The 20,704-nt window shown below is 43.4% G+C and overlaps 1 protein-coding gene across 5 annotated transcripts in view; it reads left to right on the top strand.

The window, feature by feature from the left end:
* The window catches only part of SLC29A1 (solute carrier family 29 member 1 (Augustine blood group)), a 67,373-nt gene that overhangs the window by 22,731 nt on the left and 23,938 nt on the right, over positions 1-20,704 (top strand). For 4 of the 5 annotated variants that reach the window (XM_085863363.1, XM_085863377.1, XM_085863369.1 and 1 more), the window contains exon 3: positions 14,417-14,498. In XM_085863363.1, the coding sequence (XP_085719489.1) occupies positions 14,417-14,498 (82 nt within the window). Of the gene's footprint in view, positions 1-12,453; positions 12,629-14,416; positions 14,499-20,704 lie in introns of all 5 variants that reach the window. The other variant, XM_085863391.1, reaches the window with a different exon arrangement.

Genomic DNA, 20,704 nt, shown 5'->3' with positions numbered 1-20,704 from the left:
GGAGCGAGGTGAAAGGTCGGAGGCAGAGGGTCAAAGATGAAAGAGCGAAGCCACGGGGCTTATAAAAACGACTGCGTTCGTCAGTCGAGGGGGCAGTTCGCAGTTGGCAGTTCGCAGTTGGGAGTTCGCGGAGCCAGTGAAGAGTTGGGACGAGTCAAGAGAGGAGACGGAGAGGGCGATCGGACGAAGCTGTGGAGAGGCGGCGGCGGCGAAGGCGGTTGAGGGGGTGCTCGCGTCGGATTCGGGGAACTGCGGAGGGAGAGGCCGGCGGCGCGACCGAGGTCGTGGTGGAGACGCTCGTCGCGGGACCCGAGATTTTGTGAAATCCTCCTTTCCCCGAGCATCAGCAACCCCCTCCTGTTTCCCCCCGTGCTGAGATAGTGCGACAAAAAGGGGGCCCCCTTCCCACCCCCTACCAGACACTGTCCGCGAGGCCCGCGGAGTTGAGGCACCACCGCCACTTCGCGTCTCATCATCAGACGGGTAGGCCCGACACGGTCTCGGCCCCAGGCCCGCCTACCCCCTCATCCTGGAGGGTGGTTCTCTTTTCTTTTGCTTTGGGAATATGTGTTGTCGGCGCCGTCTGTGAAGTAAAATTGTATAAGTGTTGCCGAGTGCCCGGTAGTCGGATAGATCTGCATTGTTGCATTTGCTTTTTGTCTTCTTCTTTTACATGTGCTTTTGGTGGAATTGTATATGTGTGCTTTCCGTTCATCACGAAATAAATGTGCTTATTGTTGAACTGTTTTCCCGCTTCGCTTCGTCATTTCTTTCATTGAATCCCCATCTTGCTTCACGTAAAGGGTTGGTCGTGGGCTAAGACGCCCGATAATTAATCGAACCGTCGAGGCCGACGAATAACACCGCTCGGTTATCCCGATAGTACGGAACGGGTCGCTTAAGTGGCCCGTGTCCGAAGTCGACCTGCGGCGAGGTGCGATCGCCCGGTCTACCCTCCGTGTGGGTACTTAGGTAGGTCGAATTTGGCGAGCAACCCTATCCCACGCGGGGGCCGATTGGCTCGATCGCGGTGAGACCGAAAGGTCCACCCGTGACTGGTTCCCGGCGTTAGTCCGAGAGGGTCACGACTGGATTGTCCGTCCGGTGGGCGACGTGCCGCGATTCGAGTTACGTGGCCGTTCGCACGCCGGCGGGCGCGAATCCGCAACAATATGTATGATGGAAGTTCAGAGATTTAGTGGTGGTTTTAAAAATTTTGATTTTTAATTTATAATCACAGATTGTCAACCAAAGCTAATTATCCCCCGCCGCGTGGCAGAAGGGGGATATTGTTGTCACCCGGGTCGTCCGTCCGGCTGTCCGTCCGTCCGTCCGTCCGGCTGGCTGGGCGTCAACATTTATAGCTGTGAGTGCGATAACTCATAAACTGTTCGCCATATCGATTTGAAATTTGGGTCACACATGTACCACCTGAAAAGGAAGAACCCTATTGATTTTGGGCGTGGCCAGATCCAAGATGGCCGACTGGGGCGGCCATCTTGAAAAAAATGTTTTTTGTACGAAATGGAAAACCGCTTATCTGATTTCAGTTATTTTTCAATGGCGGGGGATTCCCCATCTCTGATGGGTAAAGATGGAAACTACTTTTTTTTTGTATACCTTGTCGAGGCTCCTTGTCCTAGGGCTGATTCCAAAATTTTGAGTTTTGCTGCACCCCCCTGCCAACATAGGTTTGATGGTTTTTTCATGTTATATTATCTATAGACATCTGATTTCAAAAAGTGTCCAAATGACCCATTGCAAGCCATTTCATATAGTGATACGTTTTGGCAAAACCTGACATTTTTGCAGTATTGAGTATTTTAGCATTAGTATAGGACAATATTGTTGGCTTCAGGAAGCATTTTGTATTGTGCTGAGGCATTGTAACTTTACTAAACCTGCATGGACGTTTATCGAAACCCTGAAAAACATGTTTATTACTGAATAATACACATATTAACCCTATTTTACATGGGGGGGGCATATTTGTTTTGTGCCTATACCGTCGCGACGGTTAGAGGTATGACTTTGAAACTTGGTGATGTTTATCCTTGTCATTTCTAAAAACGTGTACCAAATTTGGGAGCAATTTGTCTAAGGGGGGGGGTTCTTACTCTAAAACTTACCCACTAAAAACACGGAATTTCGCCAAAATTAATTATTCTTGACCTCAGAATTAGCTCATTGTTGAGGAAAAATTAAAATGAGTTCATTTTTATAAAATAAGTATGTGGCAGTAGCAACTGGCTAAGTTTCAGGTTTCTAGCACGTTCCCAGTCATTTCAGACCCCGTGTAAAATAAGGTTAAAAGACCTATAGACAGCAAAATCTTACTTACCTGATAAGAAAAACTGGATTCATATGAATTGTTCAATGTCCTATTCGTCATCTGTCTCATCGTTGGATTCCAGTGGATCAACGATAGTTTCTTTGGAATTCCCGCACTGGTCAGGCTTGCATCTGCATGCTCTGGTGCAACTTAGTTGATTCTGTCTACAGGAGCACCTCCGGTCAGCACAACGCAGACACCAGCAGCTAACACATTCCATGACAGACGTCGGGGCAGGAGAAACATCTAACCATTTGATGGTGATCTCGTTCCCAGCTACAACCCAGCCATGACCATGTGGAGTGGGTACATGTGGGCAGTTCTCGAAACATCTTCTCCAAATGGCAGCCTGGTAATTGGCACGACGTAGGTGGAACTCGGCTGCATTTTGACAGGGCGGAAGCCTGCATGGGTCTGTGGTATGCGCGCCAAACATCTCATGCCTCAGTTCGTTGACTCTACTGTGCTGCTTCTTCCCATACAGGGCGCAGATGGCCTCTTCTCCTCTGGCGAGTTCTGCTACTGACAGACTGAAGGACTGCCCAATGCTGTTCATAGTGGCTCTAAATTCATTTTCGATCTTTCGAAGTTTGAGTCCTGACAGCTTTCCGTGCCAAGTGAAGGCACTGGTAGAGTCACAGCCACTGAAGGCATGGTAACCTGGGAGAGCAGAGCAGATATCACGTCCCAGGGTATGTGCCATAGCTGTAAGATCAAGGTAGCGGGTCCGCTGTTGTGTGCCGGTGTGAAAGATGAGCTGCGAGCTAATACGATGGCAGACTGAAAGGGCAATGACTGCAACATCACTGTCTGGGGACTTGATGATCACAGCAGGAGCACCGTGATCAGCTGCATGGGCTGCGTGAAGCAAAAGCCTGGTGTCTGCCTCTTTGTGTGTGCATCTCAGTTCAGCCACTTCTGCCTTCAGAACTTCTGTTAGTTGGTCATTGGCCTTCAACCTGAAGCACCTCTCTCCAACTGTCACGAACAGTGCTTGCTGGCCCAGCTGCGCAGCATACTCTGGCTTGGACCATTCATTCAGGAGGAATTCTATCAGGGCACATTTGAAGGAGCCACTCATCAGAGACTTGTTCAGCTGCTGGTCAATCTTCTGTGTTCCTGTGCGGATCTTGGTTTTGAGGCTCTCCATACCAGCATCGCTTCTCAGGTTGCGCTCCGCGATCTTAATGGATATATCAGGGTATGTGTCAACTACCCAGTCTTTGCACGCACCAGCTGGACAACCAGATGTGATGGTGTTGAAGAGTGAAGAGGCAGGTTGTGAGTATGTCATGTTTGGTGCCGTTTTTGCTGAATGGATGATGGCCATTGCGTCAAGCACCCAGGTAGCATTCGGGGGATACTTGTCAGCGGTTGCACATTGTCTTCTAGTGCTCTGAGCAATTTAGCCTTGACTGTCTTCACTGGACTTCCATCTGGCGTGGCTATTGAGAGTGGGAGCGGTCCAAGTGGGTAACTCAGAAGCTTCTCCATAGATAGTTCACGGCTTTGACCAATCACAAGGAGACGGCCAAACATGTCTCTTGTTGACTTCAGGACGCTGGCGTGCAATGTGTCATGCCCCAGTCTCTTCTTCTTCATGGATGCGAACGTCTTCAGCTGCAGTTGTGGTAGAGTAGCGTAGAAGTCTTTGGTTCCATCTTTCCCTAATCTGTCTGCTGCAAATGTCCTCAGTGATCCTACGCCTCTGATGAGCATGCAAAAGGTCTCGCTTTACATCTTCGGTTGCCACGTGTCCAGAAGCCAAATGGCACAGCTGCTCGTCAGATTGGAAAGGGTTTATCCAGTTCTCAATACATGCCATGATACTCTGCACCGAATGCAATTCACACTGAATAAGCACCAGACACTATTTGCAACAGTCAACATCAAGAAATATACTAGAATGCGAATTTCTACAATAGTTTATGATGTTAGTGACAAAACATCGTATTTTGTCATAATTTTAACAAAATTTTGATAATTTTTGCAGAATTTTTTTTTACCATTTTCACACATTTTTTTATCATTTTCACACAATCTTTACATTATTTTCGCACAATTTCTAGCGAAAATATCTCTGAAAACAAAATCAAACACCTGGATTTGTATTTAATGTGTCTATGTGCACTCTGAGCAAACCTAACTGCAATGTAATATGCCCACCCATCCCCAGCACAAAAAACCTATTTTCGCGCTAAAGCGGTATACCTGGTATCAAAAATGCCCCCAAAAACTTCGAATGGACACTTTTTAGAAGGGGTAATATTTTAAAATCATCACCTTATAGATCAATAAACAAGAAAAACACATAAAACCTATGTTGGCATGGGGGTGCAGTAAACTTTCATTTTAGGCCCCTTCTGAGAATCAGCCCCAGGACTATCCTGTGAGACCTAACACACAACGAACAGCAAGGGGGGGGGGAGGCATGAGACAAGAGAGGTGGGAATGGGAAGGACAAAACAGTGGGGGACAGAGACATTAGGAGATCTGTGGAAGGGAGAGGGATGGGGAATACAAGATGGACATTACAGGGACTTTCAGGAAGGAAAGCAGGGAATTTGAAGGAGGTGGGCTTGGGTGGATTATCGGCGTTAGAAAAGATCGAGGATTTGGATGGGGGATGATAGGTGGTGGCGAACAGCTGTTTTGAAGGCCTGGAGGGAAGAATGGGACTAAATAGAGTGAGGGAGTTTATTCCAAAGGTGGGAAAAAAGAGTAATGAAAGAGTGAAGGTGAGCAGTGATTCATGATTTTGGTAGTTTTACCAGAAGGGGGTTGTTGGCAGACCTTGAGGGCCCTGTGGAAATGTGGCGGGGACAAATCGCAGAGAGAGCAGGGGGGTGAGGCTGGAGAGGAGACGGTAGAAGACAGAAAGACCACCGACCAGCCTGCGGTGAGAGAGTGAGAGGCCCAAAGACTCAGCCTCATTGCGGGAGATGCCAATGATCTGAAATGCCTTGGTTTCCACAGCGTGAAGCCGAGAAAGGTGGGAGGTAGGAGCACCAGCCCAGAGGGGAGAGCAGTACTCCATCAGGCTGCGGACGAAAGCTTTGTAAGTGGTCAGGAGCTCAGGTGGGCTGAGGAAGGACTTTGCACGACGGAGGATTCCCAATCGGCGACTGGCTTTGGAGGCGAGGTTTGAAATGTGGCTTTCCCAGGAAAGGTCATGGCAAATAGTGAGACCCAGAAGCTTGAAAGAAAGGACTTCTTCCAGAGGATTGTTGAGAAAGTGGATGGGGGGGGGGTTCGAAACGGTCCTTTCGGAGAGACAGAGACAGAGTGAGAGTGTGACATTTGTCCGGATTGAAAGACATGTTCCACGTGTTGGACCAGTTTGTGATTTTACCCAGATCTGCAGTGAGCGAAGAAGCTGCTGCTTGCTGGTCTGAGGGACGACCGATGGTATGGCAGATCATGGAGTCATAAGCAAAGAGATATAGAGGATTTTCCAGAGAGTCGGAGAGATCATTGATGATAACTAGAAAAATAACAGGGCCCAGAAACATTACCTTGAGGAACTCCAGCCTGGACAGGAAGGGAGGATGAAAGAACCCCATTTAAGGCCACACGTTGACTGTGACAAGAGAGGAAGTCTGCGAGCCATGAGTGGAGATGGCCTTGGATACCATAGGAAGAGAGTTTGGTGAGCAGGGCAGGGTGCCAGACCGTGTCAAAAGCACATGATATATCCAGCAATACAGCTCGGATTTCATGTCTGGCATTGAGGACATCCATCCATTGTTGGGAGAGCAGAAGCAGCATATCCAGGGTAGAGTGACCTGGTCTGAAACAAATTGATGATCGGAAATCAGGCCATTGGAGAACAGGAAGGATTTAATGTCTGAAGTGATGATGGATTCCATAACCTTGCTGATGATTGGGAGAAGGCTAATTGGTCTGTCGTTGCAGGGATCTGTTTTTGCACCTTTTTTATGCAGGGCAGTGATGTTTGCTGATTTCCAAGCAGATGGCAGATGACCGTAAGCAAATGAGAGAGTGAATAGAACAGAGAGAGGGTGAGCAAGAGCAGAAGAGCAGATTTTTCGGACACGTGGGCTGATGCTGTCTGGACCGGTTGCAGAATCTGAGTCGAGGTTTGACAGCAAACTTCCACTATGTCAGAAAAAAAGGACACAGAGTCCAGGGACAGTTGGGTGCGACTGGGTAAGGTGGGTAGAGAAAGCAATAAGTTTTGGATACAAGATTTAGCTGCAAACACTGAGTTTAGGCATTCAGCCTTTTCACATGTGGTATCAGCAGTGAAGCCATTTTAGGTAAGGGAGGGGATGGAGGGGGAACATACACCAGAAACAGATTTAATTAGATGCCGCCAGGATTTTGAGGAGGGAGAAAGGATTGAAAGTTCAGACTTGAGCTTAGAAAGATGTTGTTTTCTGGCTCTCCTGAGGGTAGATCCACACTTGTTCCGAGCTTTATGGAAGGAACTGAGATTACCCTCAGTTGGGTTTGCTTTCCATCAGGCAAAGGCATGTTGTTTCAGGACAACTGCCTCGCCACAAGCTTCAGTGAACCAAGGGCGGGAGGAAGGGTAGGACAACTGAAGACGAGAGGAAATAAATCTGTGCATGAGGGAGAACAAGTTTCTTTGAAAGAATTCCCAGGATGAGTTGATGTTTGAGAAAGTAGCGATAGGAGACCAGTCTATAAGTTTGATGGCTGCTTGGAGACCCTGTCGGTCGGCTTGTGTGAAATGCCAGACTCGATGGGGGTGAGGTGGTTCTCTGATAATAGCCACAGAGATGTCCACTTTGACAAGGACGTGGTCAGAAGAACCGATTGGAGCGGAGAAAGAGCAGCAGATATTGTCAGGGAAATTTGTCAAAATCAGATCCAGAAGAGTTGGAGTACCATTGGTTGAGATCCGGGTTGGGAAGTTGACCGATTGAGTCAGTCCCAACGAGTCGCAGAAAGCTTTTTCTGAAGTGCCATGACAGGTGAGAGAGGTACCCACATCTAGCCAACTGGCATGATGACAATTGAAGTCGCCACATATGAGGAAGAGAGAGTTTGGATGAGAAGATAGAAGTTGGTCCATGTTTTCAGATAGTGAGGTGTAGATGGAGTCATCACTGTTCGGTGGACGGTACAGTACACATATAAACATGAGGTGGGAGTTGAAGGGAAGCCGTAGCCAGAGGTATTCCTGGGGGTGTGGGGGAGTGAGAGCAGTGCATGGAGAGTGAGGAATAGAGTCTTTGATGAAGAGAGCAACTCCTCCACCAGGACGAAGCTCAGGTCTGTCATACCGGAGGAGGGAGTAACCGGGGAAGAGATTCTTGGGAGTCAGACACGTCTTGGGGGAGGAAAGTTTCTGTTAGGCAGATTATGTCTGGTTTGTCAGTGGCAACCTGTATGGAAAGATCTGAAAGGTTTGAGTGAAGGCCCCGGATATTTGAGGTCCACACTGTTTATGAAGAGGGAGGGGAAGAGGCTTTGGGTGCAGGGGGTGGGAGGGGAGGGGGAGGGTAGGACAAGGGACGAGGGGGGAGGTAAGGAGGGTTGTTGAAAGAGTGTGGGGGATTGCAGAATAGCTTGGGTAGGGAGCCGGATGAGGAGGAGAAAAGGCTCTGTGGTGCTGGGGGAGAGGGGGATGTGAGAGGGGAAGAAGGCAGTTGAGGATTTGAGGAGATGGAGGTGAGAGGGCAGTGGAAGGAGGCAGCTTTGTGGAAGAGAGGTGGGGGGAACTTTGAGAAGGATGAGTGAGGGGATGAATGGTGGGACAAAGGTGAGGGGGGAGTTTTTGAGAGAGGTGAGAGGGAGGCTTGGAGGGAGAAGAGTGTGATGGTTGCTTTGAGAGTGAGGGGTGAGAGGGTTGAGTTGGCACTGAAATTGGAAAAAAAGAATGGTTGATAGAAAGCGAACATTCATTGCAAACTGGGGGTTTTTTTTTTAAAGTTTTAGGTCAGAGATGTGATTAAATACGTTTCTTGATGGATGCAATAAAGGCGAATTCAGAGAATGGAGAGAAGAAACGCTGAAACAGTTGGATTTTTTTCGGCAAGGTTTAAAGAAAAGGTCAAATTGAGAGCAGTCTGTTTAAATCGGAGAAGAGTAGTGCATTATGATACAGTAACGAGTACCACATGTGTGAAAGAGGAAGATGAAGCATTATAAGATATCGTTATTATTATTATTATTGTTTGAGAGAGTTTTTATCAGATAATTTAATAATTTGTAAATCATTGGTGTGGTTTAAGTGTAGTTCGGTGATGTTGTTTGAATAAAAATCACTTTGTTTGGTCCAGCTGGCAAGTTGGCTACCATGCAAACACCTGGTTCAGTTCTCGGCTGTAGTCTGTCTCATTATAAATATTCTTGTCTTTTTGGAAAACTAAAAAACATTCCTTCCAAAACAAACATCAAAACAAACATCCAAAACAAACTAACTGCAGACTCAAAATACCTAATATAATGAAATGAAACAAGCTTGGATGCAAGCTCAAGGATGCACACGTCGTGTTTATTGTTCAATTTCCTTTTCATTGTCTTCAATCTGCAAAAAACTCTTAAATGATCAAAGCTCACTTGATTTATAGTCCTGCTTTAAAGCAAGTATAGTTATATAATCTATTCTTTTGAAGCAATAAGTGTGCCATTTCAAGGCATGTGCCTTGCAAAATTCCTGAGGTATCGTGGGCAAATTGGGGCCTTTTGTTCCGACGTCCAAGAAATATCGTAGCAATTCTAAAACTGTAAACATGCATAACTTGCTTCTGCTCAATATTTTTAAACTTCAAACTGCATTTTAATTGCATTTTATCCCAAGTGTTCTCTTTCACGCTCCTCATCACAATAATTCAACCGCGATGGCAGATGGCAGCAGTGTTTTTTTGTTTTTATCACGAGATGACCTAATAAAACCAGTCTCGATGTACGTACATCCCCATTTTTTTTCTTCCGATTTTCTTGATATTTGGTATCTGGGCAGATGTCGATGAGGGATGCTCGATGGTATGACCTTTGACCCTATTGAAGGTTAACGTCAAGGTCACTCCAAAGTTGCGAAATCATCCATTTTCAAAATCTATCTCCTCCGCCGTTTATGATCCGATCTTCGAAATTCCTACGGATTCTGATAATATGGAATAATATCTAAATTTGGTTGGGCCGGTTTTTTGAAATTCGTCCTGGTTATCGAGTCACGTGTCTTCAAATTTGGAAAATCGTCGATGTGATACGGTCGAAAAAAAATTCGCCCGAACTTGATGAAACTTGGTATGTAGGTAGGGGTCGATGAGTGATGCACGACGGTATGACTTTTGACACGATTGATGGTCAAGGTCACTCCAAATTTGAAAAATCAGCTAATTTCAACATTATCTCCGCCATTTATTATCCGATCTCGGCGGAATTTCCAACGGATTATGATAGTAGGGTACAATATCTGAATCTGGTCGGATCGTATTTTTCGAATTTGTAATTTGATTTCTGAGGTTTTCTATCCTTTTTACTCCCGGGCTTTCATCTGTATGTTGAACCAAAAGACAAGATGCCATCAAAGCCATTCTAAGCCGATCAGAGATCCACATCTACAGAGCTTCAGAGATGACCGTCATCCCCAACCGGGGGTAATTTTTTCTTTAAAATACCTATCTGAAATGTGACATTTTGCATTCACCTCGTGAATTGCCGGTTTGTTATGGATGCTGCATCGTAGGGGGTATTTGGCTAGCACAACATGTGGTTTTCCTTTCTGCAACTCAAACGGAAGTGACGGAGCGGATTTGTTGAAGAGGATTGGGGATATTTGTCGTCTTTCTTCTGGTTCTGTCAGCTTCTCCTTGTGCAACAATCTCGAGTTTCCCCACGCACATGAAGCGAAACTCTGACTTCAGCAATTGGTTCTCTTTGTCTGTCGGTCTACAAATATCGGTTTATGATTGAGGAACAACTTGATTTCATTTGAATCAGAAAACTAACCTGTAGTTTAGCAGTACTTTGGCTATGAATTCGTCCTGATCACACATGCACAGAGAGAAGTGAGATTAATATAATTGTACTCTTTCTACCTGTCTGGTGCTCAAACAAAGTTGAAAATTATTCCAAACAAGAAATTTACTGTGTTTAAGGATGTCTCATAAACGACACAAACAGGCCCGAAGAACTATTGCAACTTGCTTAAGGTGGTGTAAAAGTTGATGCAGCAACAGCGGTAAACTTCCAAATTTGTTTTTCTCCAACCTTCAAAATCTTTGTTCTTTCAATTGAATATTTACTTGAACACTGAAGAACACAAATCACCTTTTTGCACTTCCAAACCCCTTTTGTTTATCAGTTATTGGACAAAATCTTGCGGCATTTTATGTCATCACGGCCAATCAAATTTACAGCTCCACAGGTCATGTTGTTTCTCAAGACTGCATGGGGCAAGGTATTCTCTGAACTTTCTAGTTGGGACTGCATTACCATCTTGAATGCTGAATGATAAAATATTCTGAAAATATCACACTTTTCATTTCCAGTTTGCCTTTTTTGTCCATTGTGGTAATTGAAGATCAACCAAAGGTAAATTAAGGTAATACTTAAGATAACCTTGGAGGCATGAAATTTGTACTGCTGCTTATCGTCGTTGTTCATTTTAAACAGTCAAAGGTTGTATAATGCTTGCATTAGGATACTGGATGGTTAAGATGGACTCTCATGTTAGCTTATACTGAATGTGCTATCAAGATTACTTCCTAGTTCTATAAAGATTAGCTCAGTTGTTGGTGCACTTACCTCAAAAAATATTTATTGCCTGAAATTTTTTTTTTATGCATTAGGATCTGCCAACAAACTGTCATCCAAGTACACTCGCTGAAAGCCTTTGAAGTTGCCATTCTTCAAAGGAGATGCCAGCTCAGCTGTTCCATATTCCATAACTTAGTCATGAATGCTAAAGGTTTTGTGATACCCTGGATTAATCTCTTCTTCCTGGTCTGTTGTAATTTTGAGGGAGTTGTTCTCTTGTTGGTAATCACAAGGTCACTTCAATCGCCTCACTGCCAAGGAAGTTGGGGTTTTTTGGGGAGTTTTTTTTAGTGCTTTTTCAGCCATCACTTTGAGGGGAAAAAGAATAAACAACATCTTGAAGTTCTGTGCTCTAAATTTACATGGCTTATCTCATGTTTTATGTTCGCCCATTCTGGGGCATTTTCCTATGCTCTTTGTTGTGAAGTGCTTTATTTCTCTTCGAAGTTTGTGGAAGGGCTGAAAAGTAGGGTGCATGTTATAATGACTTCTCCCCTCAAAGTGATGAGGGTTCAAATGCTACTCACTCTATCCACATTAGTGTATATATACAGTATATCTGTACAAAAGACATTTTTAAATGGCAAAAGGAGGTGTGTGTGTGTGTGTGTGTGTGTGTGTGTGTGTGTGTGTGTGTGTGTGTGTGTGTGTGTGTGTGTGTGTGTGTGTGTGTGTGTGTGTGTGTGTGTGTGTGTGTGTGTGTGTGTGTGTTGCCTTAATCTGTGATTACTATATTCCTGAAGGAGTGGAGTGAGCCAGTCCCTTCATTTTATTGTGGAGATGTATTTGCAGTTTTCGTTGGTTTTTCAACAGTTGATGAGGATTTTGAAATTGTTGCAATTTCTCTTCCCATGTTGCTTCAAAGACTCTTCACAAATCTTGTTTTTTTTTTGTTTCTTTTTTTTGCTGTTGTATCTAATCAGCTATGTGTCAATGAGTTTTCTCAGAGGTGTTCTTGCGTTATTTTATGCATGTGCCTCTGTGAGGCTATTCATGAAACTCATTTGTTGCTGGAGCCTTTTCCTCTCAGGTGAATTTTTTTTTTTTTAATCTGCAAAGTCAAGGCTCATGAAAGGGTGAGAACACAGAACAAGGATAACATGGTGGAAAGGGGGAATGCGTCGCTGAATTGGGAAACCTACGATTTGAGGTCAGAGGTCAACTCAAGGTCAAACTTCAAAATCATCAATTTCAATCTGAAAAATCATCAATTTTCATCCAATTGACCTGAGCTTTGATTAAGATTGTGAATTTTAATCTTAATGAAATGGACAATTTGATGTATCCATGGCAACCTTTGGAGGTGGGGGTGAATTTTGCAAGCATCGTGCTCAGCATGACGTCTTTTTCTTGTTTGTGTGCAGGATATCTCAAAATGTCGTTGATGGATTCAGATGAAATGTGATTACGTAGGTTGGGTGTGTGACAAGGATGAATTGATTAGATTTTGGTGAAGATCTGGATCTGCATCCAACAAATAGAATCTTTAAAGTGATTCCTCAAAGTTGTGGACGGATTTGGATGAACCTTGGTGGACAGGTAAGGTGTGCAATAGACAAATTGATGCAATTTTGGTGACTATCCGATACAATATATATTTTTAATTTTTCAAGTAATTCTTAACCATTGAGGATGGAGCCAAAAACGATATACGGTATGATACTTCAAAAAACTCTTGGGCCCAATATATTCCACTGGATTAGGCATTGCGTGGCAGAGCTATGCACTCTACCGAGTGCCCTTCTAGTTATTATTAGCTTATCTAGAAGTACAATTCCAGATGTGGTATTGTCATGGTGTACCATCTGTCCGTCCATCTCCTGTTTTGACTTCCCTGGTCAAACCGCTGGGCTGATCTGGCTGAAATTTGGCAGCAACGTTCCGCTCCTGACTAGTAATGGGGATTGCAAAGCTCGTTCCGGGCATGTGACTTTAAGTATGTCCAAATGGCGGACTTAGTAAATTCCTTCAAAAATCCTCTCCAGATCCACCAGTCAGAATGCTCCCAAATTTGGGTTGCAACATTAGGTCACGGCCCAGATATGCTGCAGGTCCAGTGGTCCTATTTTTGTTATAATGGTCGTTTTAAGAAGAAAGAAGGAAGCCATGGTGGTGGTCATGAGGCAGGTTGGAAAAAAGACTAGTTTGATGAAAGATAAGGTTTAGCAAGGAGTGAACGAGGAAGCAGACATGTCAAACATGTAGTTGAATCAGAGGTAAGGCCCTTCTTGTTCGTTTGTTTTGATATGTAAGGTACAGTATAAGGAGGGTGTTCGAATGACTGAGTGTGATAATTTGGATAGGCTATTGGATGATGACATGCGAGTTTGTTCGGCATGTGGGGGGCAGGGCGTAGTTGGGGGTGGGGGGGGTGAGTAATGGAAAGGCTGAGGTAGTCACACATATAACCAAACAGGTATGGAAACACGCTGCAATGAGCACACACTAAGAACAACAATCGAGACAAATCCAGAGCGGTTTACTCAACTTTGGAAGCAGCTCACTCAGAGAAGAGAAGAGAAGAGAAGCTGTCACAGACAGAAAGTGGAGAAAACATTTTGTGACAATACGATAATTTTGAATATTATTTTGCCGTCAGGTTCAAATTTCCATTTGCTGAATAAGTTTCTACATTTCATTTGTGTACTCACTTCCAGATGGAATCATTTTTCTGCTGGCAAAACAATCTGAGTGTTTCCTATAATTCATGTGTTTTTCCCCCATACTTTCATTGCGTTGGCTTACTCAAGTATCTATTGCTCAATTGCTGCCTGTCCTTGGCAAGCTGGCATGGTGAAACGCTGTTATTGCCAGCAAGTTCTAACACGTCCTATTGTGCAAGACCTTGGAATTCCTTAGTTGCAATAATAAAATGTAGAAGCGTTGGCCTTTGTCTTCGCTTGAAATTTTGCATTGGACTCGGCACTGATGGTGCCCATGAAAGCATGAAATTAGTTTCCAGATATTCGTGAAATCCTGTTTGTTTTTGCCACTTTGCAGACTGCTCATCTAAACCACGGTTTCTTGTCATACAATTTAAAAGATGTTTGGTATACCAAAACGTATTGCATTACATACCTCCTTGAAATCGTTTTGTGAAACTAGTTGCAACTGGAGTTCAAAGAGTCAATCCCCTCTTTTCACATTACAATCTTGTGCTGACACCATCATAAGATTCCTTATTGTCTTTTTGTTATTATTATTGTTGTTGTTGTTGTTGTTGTTCAATTCTCTGTAATATTATGCATGAAACAGGACAAAGAGAGGGGTGAATTGAGTATGTTTGTGAGTTGGATGCAGTTGAGATGTGTGTGTTTGTCTTTGCAGATATTATCTCGTGTGGATTATATTTTTCATACTGGGGCTCGGTTCTCTGCTGCCATGGAACTTCTTCATGACTGCAGGAGTGGTGAGTTTCAAAAGGGGCTGTTTGTTATTGTCAAACAATTTATGGCGACCAACGAAGAGCTTGTCCTCACTGACAGGAGGAAGCGGGACTTGAGTACGAGTTTACTATAGCGGCACTGTAAAACGCACAAACAAGCAGTCTTCCCTCTCAGGGTTAGTGTGGGGTAATTGGTTCTGGGTGAAAAGGTAAAGTATAAGGTCAGATTGGATTTATGGATAGGTAAAAGAAAGAGGAGCTGGTTATTATTATTATTATCTATATATTAATACTGAAGGAACAATTTTGTGCTCCTCCTAGCGGTCGCATCACGTTTTTCTCGGTACTGTGACCTGGACTGAAAGAAACTTCATACCTGTAAGAATGCATCGCACATAGTGGCAATAGACAACTTTCAATTCTGAAGCAGAATAAACACTTCGTTTTACATTTGTTTACATGGCGACGTGTGATGTCACTGCTGAGAGGCGTAAGGACGTCATGACTTCATCGGTCATTCGCTGACGTCATTACGTCTGTCGTCGACAGACCGTTACCGCCGAGAGGTGTAATTCCACTCCTCGAAAATAGCGTCTGCAATGTAAACCCCTCTTCTGCACATGCTGACTACCTCCGAATGTGAATTTGACACAAAAAAATGTAACAAGAAACATTGTATCTTCTATATATTAATATTGAAGGACCAATTTTGTGCTCCTCCTCACGGTCGCGTCACATTTTTCTCGGTACTGTGACCTGGACTGAAAGAAACTTCGTACCTGCAAGAGTGCATCGCACATAGTGGCAATAGTCAACTTTCAACTCTGAAGCAGAATAAACACTTTTCGTTGAGACGGGGGCGAGGAGTGAAGAGGCGGGGGCGGAGGATGAAGACGGGGACAGGGAGTGAAGAGGCGGGGGGCAAGGTAAGCAAATTTTTGGGCGGGGGTAAGCAAATTGAAAGCGGGAGATGGGGGGAAATGGGGCGGGGGATGAGTGGGCGGGGGCTGGGGTGGATTCGGCGGGGTTGAGTGTGAGGGGGTGGACAGGGGGCGGGGGCAAGTGGGGCGGGGAATCAAGAGACGTGGGGCGGGGAGTAAAGAGGTGGGGGCGGGGCCGGGGTAATTAAATTTTTGGGTGGGGGTAAGCAAATTGAAGGCGGGGTGTGGGAGATGGGGGGGGAATGGGGCGGGGGATGAGTAGGCAAGCACGCCCTGTGACAAGTACATGTCCCTCGAGTGTGGTTGAGCTGGTGAGGATGGTTGAATGAACGCAATCCATCTGTGATGGGGTTTCGGCTAGTTGTTATTATTATTACATATATATATTTTTTGTAATGCCTTTTGTCCAGTGCCGTCATGTGCGATCCAGCTCCACCAAGTGCCATTCTCTTCTTTGAGATGTGCTTCAAAAGCCATTGCAATATGGCATTCAGAATGAAACAAGCCGGTAGGCGACATTGGTGGTCACGACATAATTGCACACGAGTCATACAGTTTTTGACGAATGGGGCTGAAAATTTTTTGACAAAGAGGTTGATTATAGTGCACATAAAAGCCTGGAAGTTGATTTTTGATTTTCGAAATTTTTTTTTTCGGAATTTTCAAAAATTTCATTGTACCGTTGCTAGGCGACAGTGGTGTCCATAGCAACAGTGCTCAAAAGCATAGAACTAGATCCTGGTATGAACCTACGTGTCAAGTTTCATCAAAATCGGTTGACTCCTCTGGCCTCCAGAGCTGTCCATTACATACAAACATACATACAGACAGACAGAAAAAGTGAAAATAAGGGTACTCCAGCGACTACCCAATAACAATTCAAAAACAGTTTACAAAACACCGCAGGTGTTTTATTTATTTATATTTTTCACAATACACCACAAACATTGGAAAAGCACACTCAACACTTTAACTGCAATGCACTACAAAACTGTAACGCAATGTTCTTTGCACTTCATGTACCTTTTGTGCCTTTATTGCAATTGAAGCCAATCTGCAAACTGCTGCACATTTTCTGCTCAGAACTTAGTGTTGTGTGACCATTAAAATTGTTCTGAAAGTAAATTATTCTTTATCTATTTTAAGTGTGTCCACATGGTCCTCTTCTTGTTACCCGCGCCGAGGAGAGAGTATTCCATTTGAGTCTGTCTGTTTGTTTGTCCGCACAGAACTTTTGTGTTTTTCTCCGCAACCGCTTGTCGGATTGAGACAAAATTTTCACCATTGGTGTGACTACTTATGTAGAATGTTTTAATTATAAATATGTCATAGGTTACGTGGTGTGGCACCCAAATTGGGAAAACGGAAAAACTTTGGACCTTTGTACAGTAATACCTTGACATACGAGTTGAATTCATTCTGTGACCGAGCTCATAACTCAGTTTGCTCATATATCAAAACAATTTTCCCAATTGAAATTAATTAAAATACCATTAATCAGTTCCAGCCCCCCACAAAACACCCTAATTTCTTTGTTACGTAGTTTTAAAAATAAGAAATGTATTTATAAATAATTAATACAAAACATAATACAAAGATAATAAAATAGAATATAAATAAATAAAGTGTATTTACCTTGGAGATGAGACGACTTCGGCTTACGGAAGATTCTGGTGGCGGTGGAGGTGGAGGTGGCGGTGGAGGTGGCGGCAGTGGTGGAGGTGGTGGTGGAGATAGGCGGAGGAGATTTGAAGGTCTCATCACACTTTATCGCTAAACGTAATTGATACATTTTTTTTTATTTTTTTTATTCACTTTATCGCTAAACTTAATTGGTACAATTTTTTTTTTAACATTTTATTTTTTTATTCCCTTTGCTGTTACACTTAATTGCTACAAATTTTTTTTAACATTTTATTTTTTTATTCCCTTTGCCGTTACACTTAATTGCTACAATTAAGTGTAATGACCCTTAATTGTAATTAATTGCTTAACGACCCTACTCAACGAGATAACCAAGAGAACTGAACGAGTGAGTGGCGGGCGATGCGGGTGTTCGCTTATTTGGCTGCGCGTGTCTCAAAGCTCGCTCCACTCGTAACTCGGAATACTTGTAAGTTAGTGCATTCGTATGTCAAGGTATTACTGTATCTCTGAAACCGCACCAAGGAAAAAATTGAAACAAGGGTTCTCAAAGCTTGCTCCACTCGTAACTCGGATCTCGACTTGTAATACAAAGCAAAAAATCGTCTGAGCAACAGCTCGTAACTAGGAATACTCGTAAGTTAGTGCATTCGTATGTCAAGGTATTGCTGTATCTCTGAAACCGCACCAAGGAAAAAATTGAAACATGGCACATTGCAAGCAAGTACTCATGGGGAATGAGTGATTTTTTTTATGACATCATATGTGCCTTCGTTATGATGTTATAATTGCATAAGTAGAACGCTACATCCGACCAGTATGAAAATTTTTGAGGGTCATCTCGGGATAAAATGGTCCACAAAAAATTTCGATGATGTCATCGGTCAATTGATTCGGCAGCCACATTGTTTTTTTTTTTGTTTCTTTTTTTACCTTCATAAATGTCCTCTGAAATGGCTGAACCAGTCATCACTGCCAGCAGTTATAAAGTGGTGGTTCTAATTTTGTCCCCTTGATTACGTAACAAACCAGGACACAAACGCCACACAAAATACCCTCCACAAAATTACACAAACACCACACAACACACCATGCAAAACAAGTCCTGGCAAGGGACTGCAATCTGATTGCTCTTTTTCTTGTTTTCTCACATGTTTTGGGTTTGTACAACAGCCTGCACTGAAGCCGCTACTTTCAGGCTTCTGAGTTGCAAGTGGGATGAATGCATTTCAGTGTTTCAAAATTTTCTTTTTCCAGGATTTTATTGCATAATGTAAAATGAAAAGTCACTTGCGTACAGTATTTTCGAAGAAAGCTAGCCTATAATAGCAGTCCCTAATGCATGAGGGACTGCGATAAGAAGTGTTTTTCAATGGTTCTTGTCTATTTACAGATTCACCCTGTTTCTTTGAGCAAATTCTATATTGCTGCAATCTATAATATGATTGGTGCTGGAAGAAAAATGGATTGTGAAACTTCAAAAGAACCAGGAAGATGTGCACCAAAGTCAAATGTATGAGAAGTGTAAAATAAAGACATTCCCTTTCCACAAGCACGTGGCCAGAAACCGCAAATAGTTTATCCGAAACGGACAATCAACTTTCAACTAGTATTGAATCACCTTTCCCTCCCGACTTTGATGAATTTTTGACTGATTCTAATTCTCTTCCTCCAAACTTTTCCTCTCGACTTTGATTTGACTTTGATCAAGCGTGCACAAATTACCGAATGCACAGTGAACATGTTGATTAATGGACGTACATATGCTCCCAATAATTATTTTTGGTCCGATTCCAATGCAGTTGGATCAAGACAAACAAACTGCCGAGTTATTATGTGGGAAAGTTTAAATTGGAATATGGAATAAGGTCCAGTCATGAAACACCATGTGGATATCTCTTTTTCAAATTGCCTCCACTTGAGTCCATTGCCATAATCATTGCAGGTCAACGAATCATATTTTGTTTCCCCCTCCCCCCCCCCCCATTTTACCATGTTCATTATATTCTCACCTCTGAACTAGCTTGCCTATGTTTGAACCTTGGCCCAACTAGAAACTGTCACCCTGGCGTTTCCCAGGCAGGGTGAGGCATCAATGTGTCCACTGTCCCTTGGGTGGATGTTAAACTGGGCATCATGTCTGTCGCCATTAGTTTGTGGACATGAAACATCTCACCGTCCTTCGTGAAGAGTAGGCGAGCTATCACCGGTGCCCTAGCGGAGTTACAAATTTGTGCATACTCATTTGAGTGTCCTCCCTCGGAGTGGCAACCCATTCAATAATTTAACCCAAGTCAATAAACCTCAGCAGAACCAATGCTCTGTGTCGAGCATGGTACTGTGTGGGATGGTGGTGGGTATTGTGGAGGTGGCTGTGGGATGCTGGTGGGTATTATGGGGGGATGGTGGAGGGGGGCCCACCTGAAAATTTTACCATCCTCTCGGAGGAGTAGATGATGCATACATACTTTTTCTCCACTATAAATAGATAGTGGTTCATTTGATTTGTAGAAATTTGTGTTGAAAAGAGCATGGTGCTGACTGGTAATGTAAATTTTTATGACTGTGTCCATCGTTGAGTTCCTCGAAGCTCTGCAGATGTGTTTTAATTAAGAGAATGGATGTGGGTTTCCATTGCTGTATACAATAAGAGTTGAGTTGGCCGTTCAAACCAAAAAAAGAAAATTTATCTATTTGAAATGGTGGCATTTAAATCGGACGTAGATAAACCAGACAAGACCTAGTTCAAATTGTTGGACAAATTTGTGGGTGTTTAAATCTGCAAGGATAGACAAAAAAAACAACCTGCATCTTGTAATTTAGCTCTTTCATGAGCTTTGTGTTTTGTAGATAAAGCCGTTTATGCTTGGTTCCCACTGTCGTCCGATCCGTTACGAACGCCACGATTGGCCATTCGTAGCTGATCATGGAATTTCTCTGAAAGTCTGTTCCCACTATCACGATGCGCGGCACGATTGAAATCGTGGTCTCACAGAGCGTGGTGTTTGTCTTGTCTAAAATCGATCCCGATCACCACGATTAGGAAGCACGATTAGATGCGATCTGTCGCGCTTTGTTACGATTCAATACGATCTGTCGCGCTTTGTTATAATGCAATACGATGATCCCAATTGACAATTGATTGTGTTGATCGTAGAAAAAATTTTGAACCGTTCAAAAATTTTCTACGATAAACACGATTGCCACGACTGACCTCAACATCTGATAAGATCTGATAGGATCACCACGATTAGTCCACGATTAAGACCACGATTTCAATCGTGCCGCGCATCGTGATAGTGGGAACCTAGTTTTATTAGGGTGAGGAATGAGGATGGTGTAAAACGTACAGATTTGAGTGTTATTTTTTTTCTATTTTTTGATTTTTTTTTTTCCTTAAAGGGGAACCCAAATGCAAAAAAACATTTTCTGAAAACCATTGAGAATCATAAATCACGGTCTAACTTGAAGGGAAAAAATATTTGAATTTTTTTTTTCCCAATCACAAAGTGTCGAAAAGCCCTAGTGTCGATTTTTAAAAAATTATTATTATTATTAATTTATTTTTCTTTTTCAATTTCGCGAGTGACATCACATGTGGAATCCATCTTGATCCGAACGGTGGCTTTACAGAGAGAAACAGTG

Source organism: Eptatretus burgeri, chromosome 2, assembly GCF_056783735.1.
Source record: "Eptatretus burgeri isolate ZD-2024b chromosome 2, Ebu_testis_v1, whole genome shotgun sequence".
Taxonomy (NCBI): Eukaryota; Metazoa; Chordata; class Myxini; order Myxiniformes; family Myxinidae; genus Eptatretus; species Eptatretus burgeri.
This window is presented reverse-complemented; position numbering and strand designations above follow the sequence as displayed.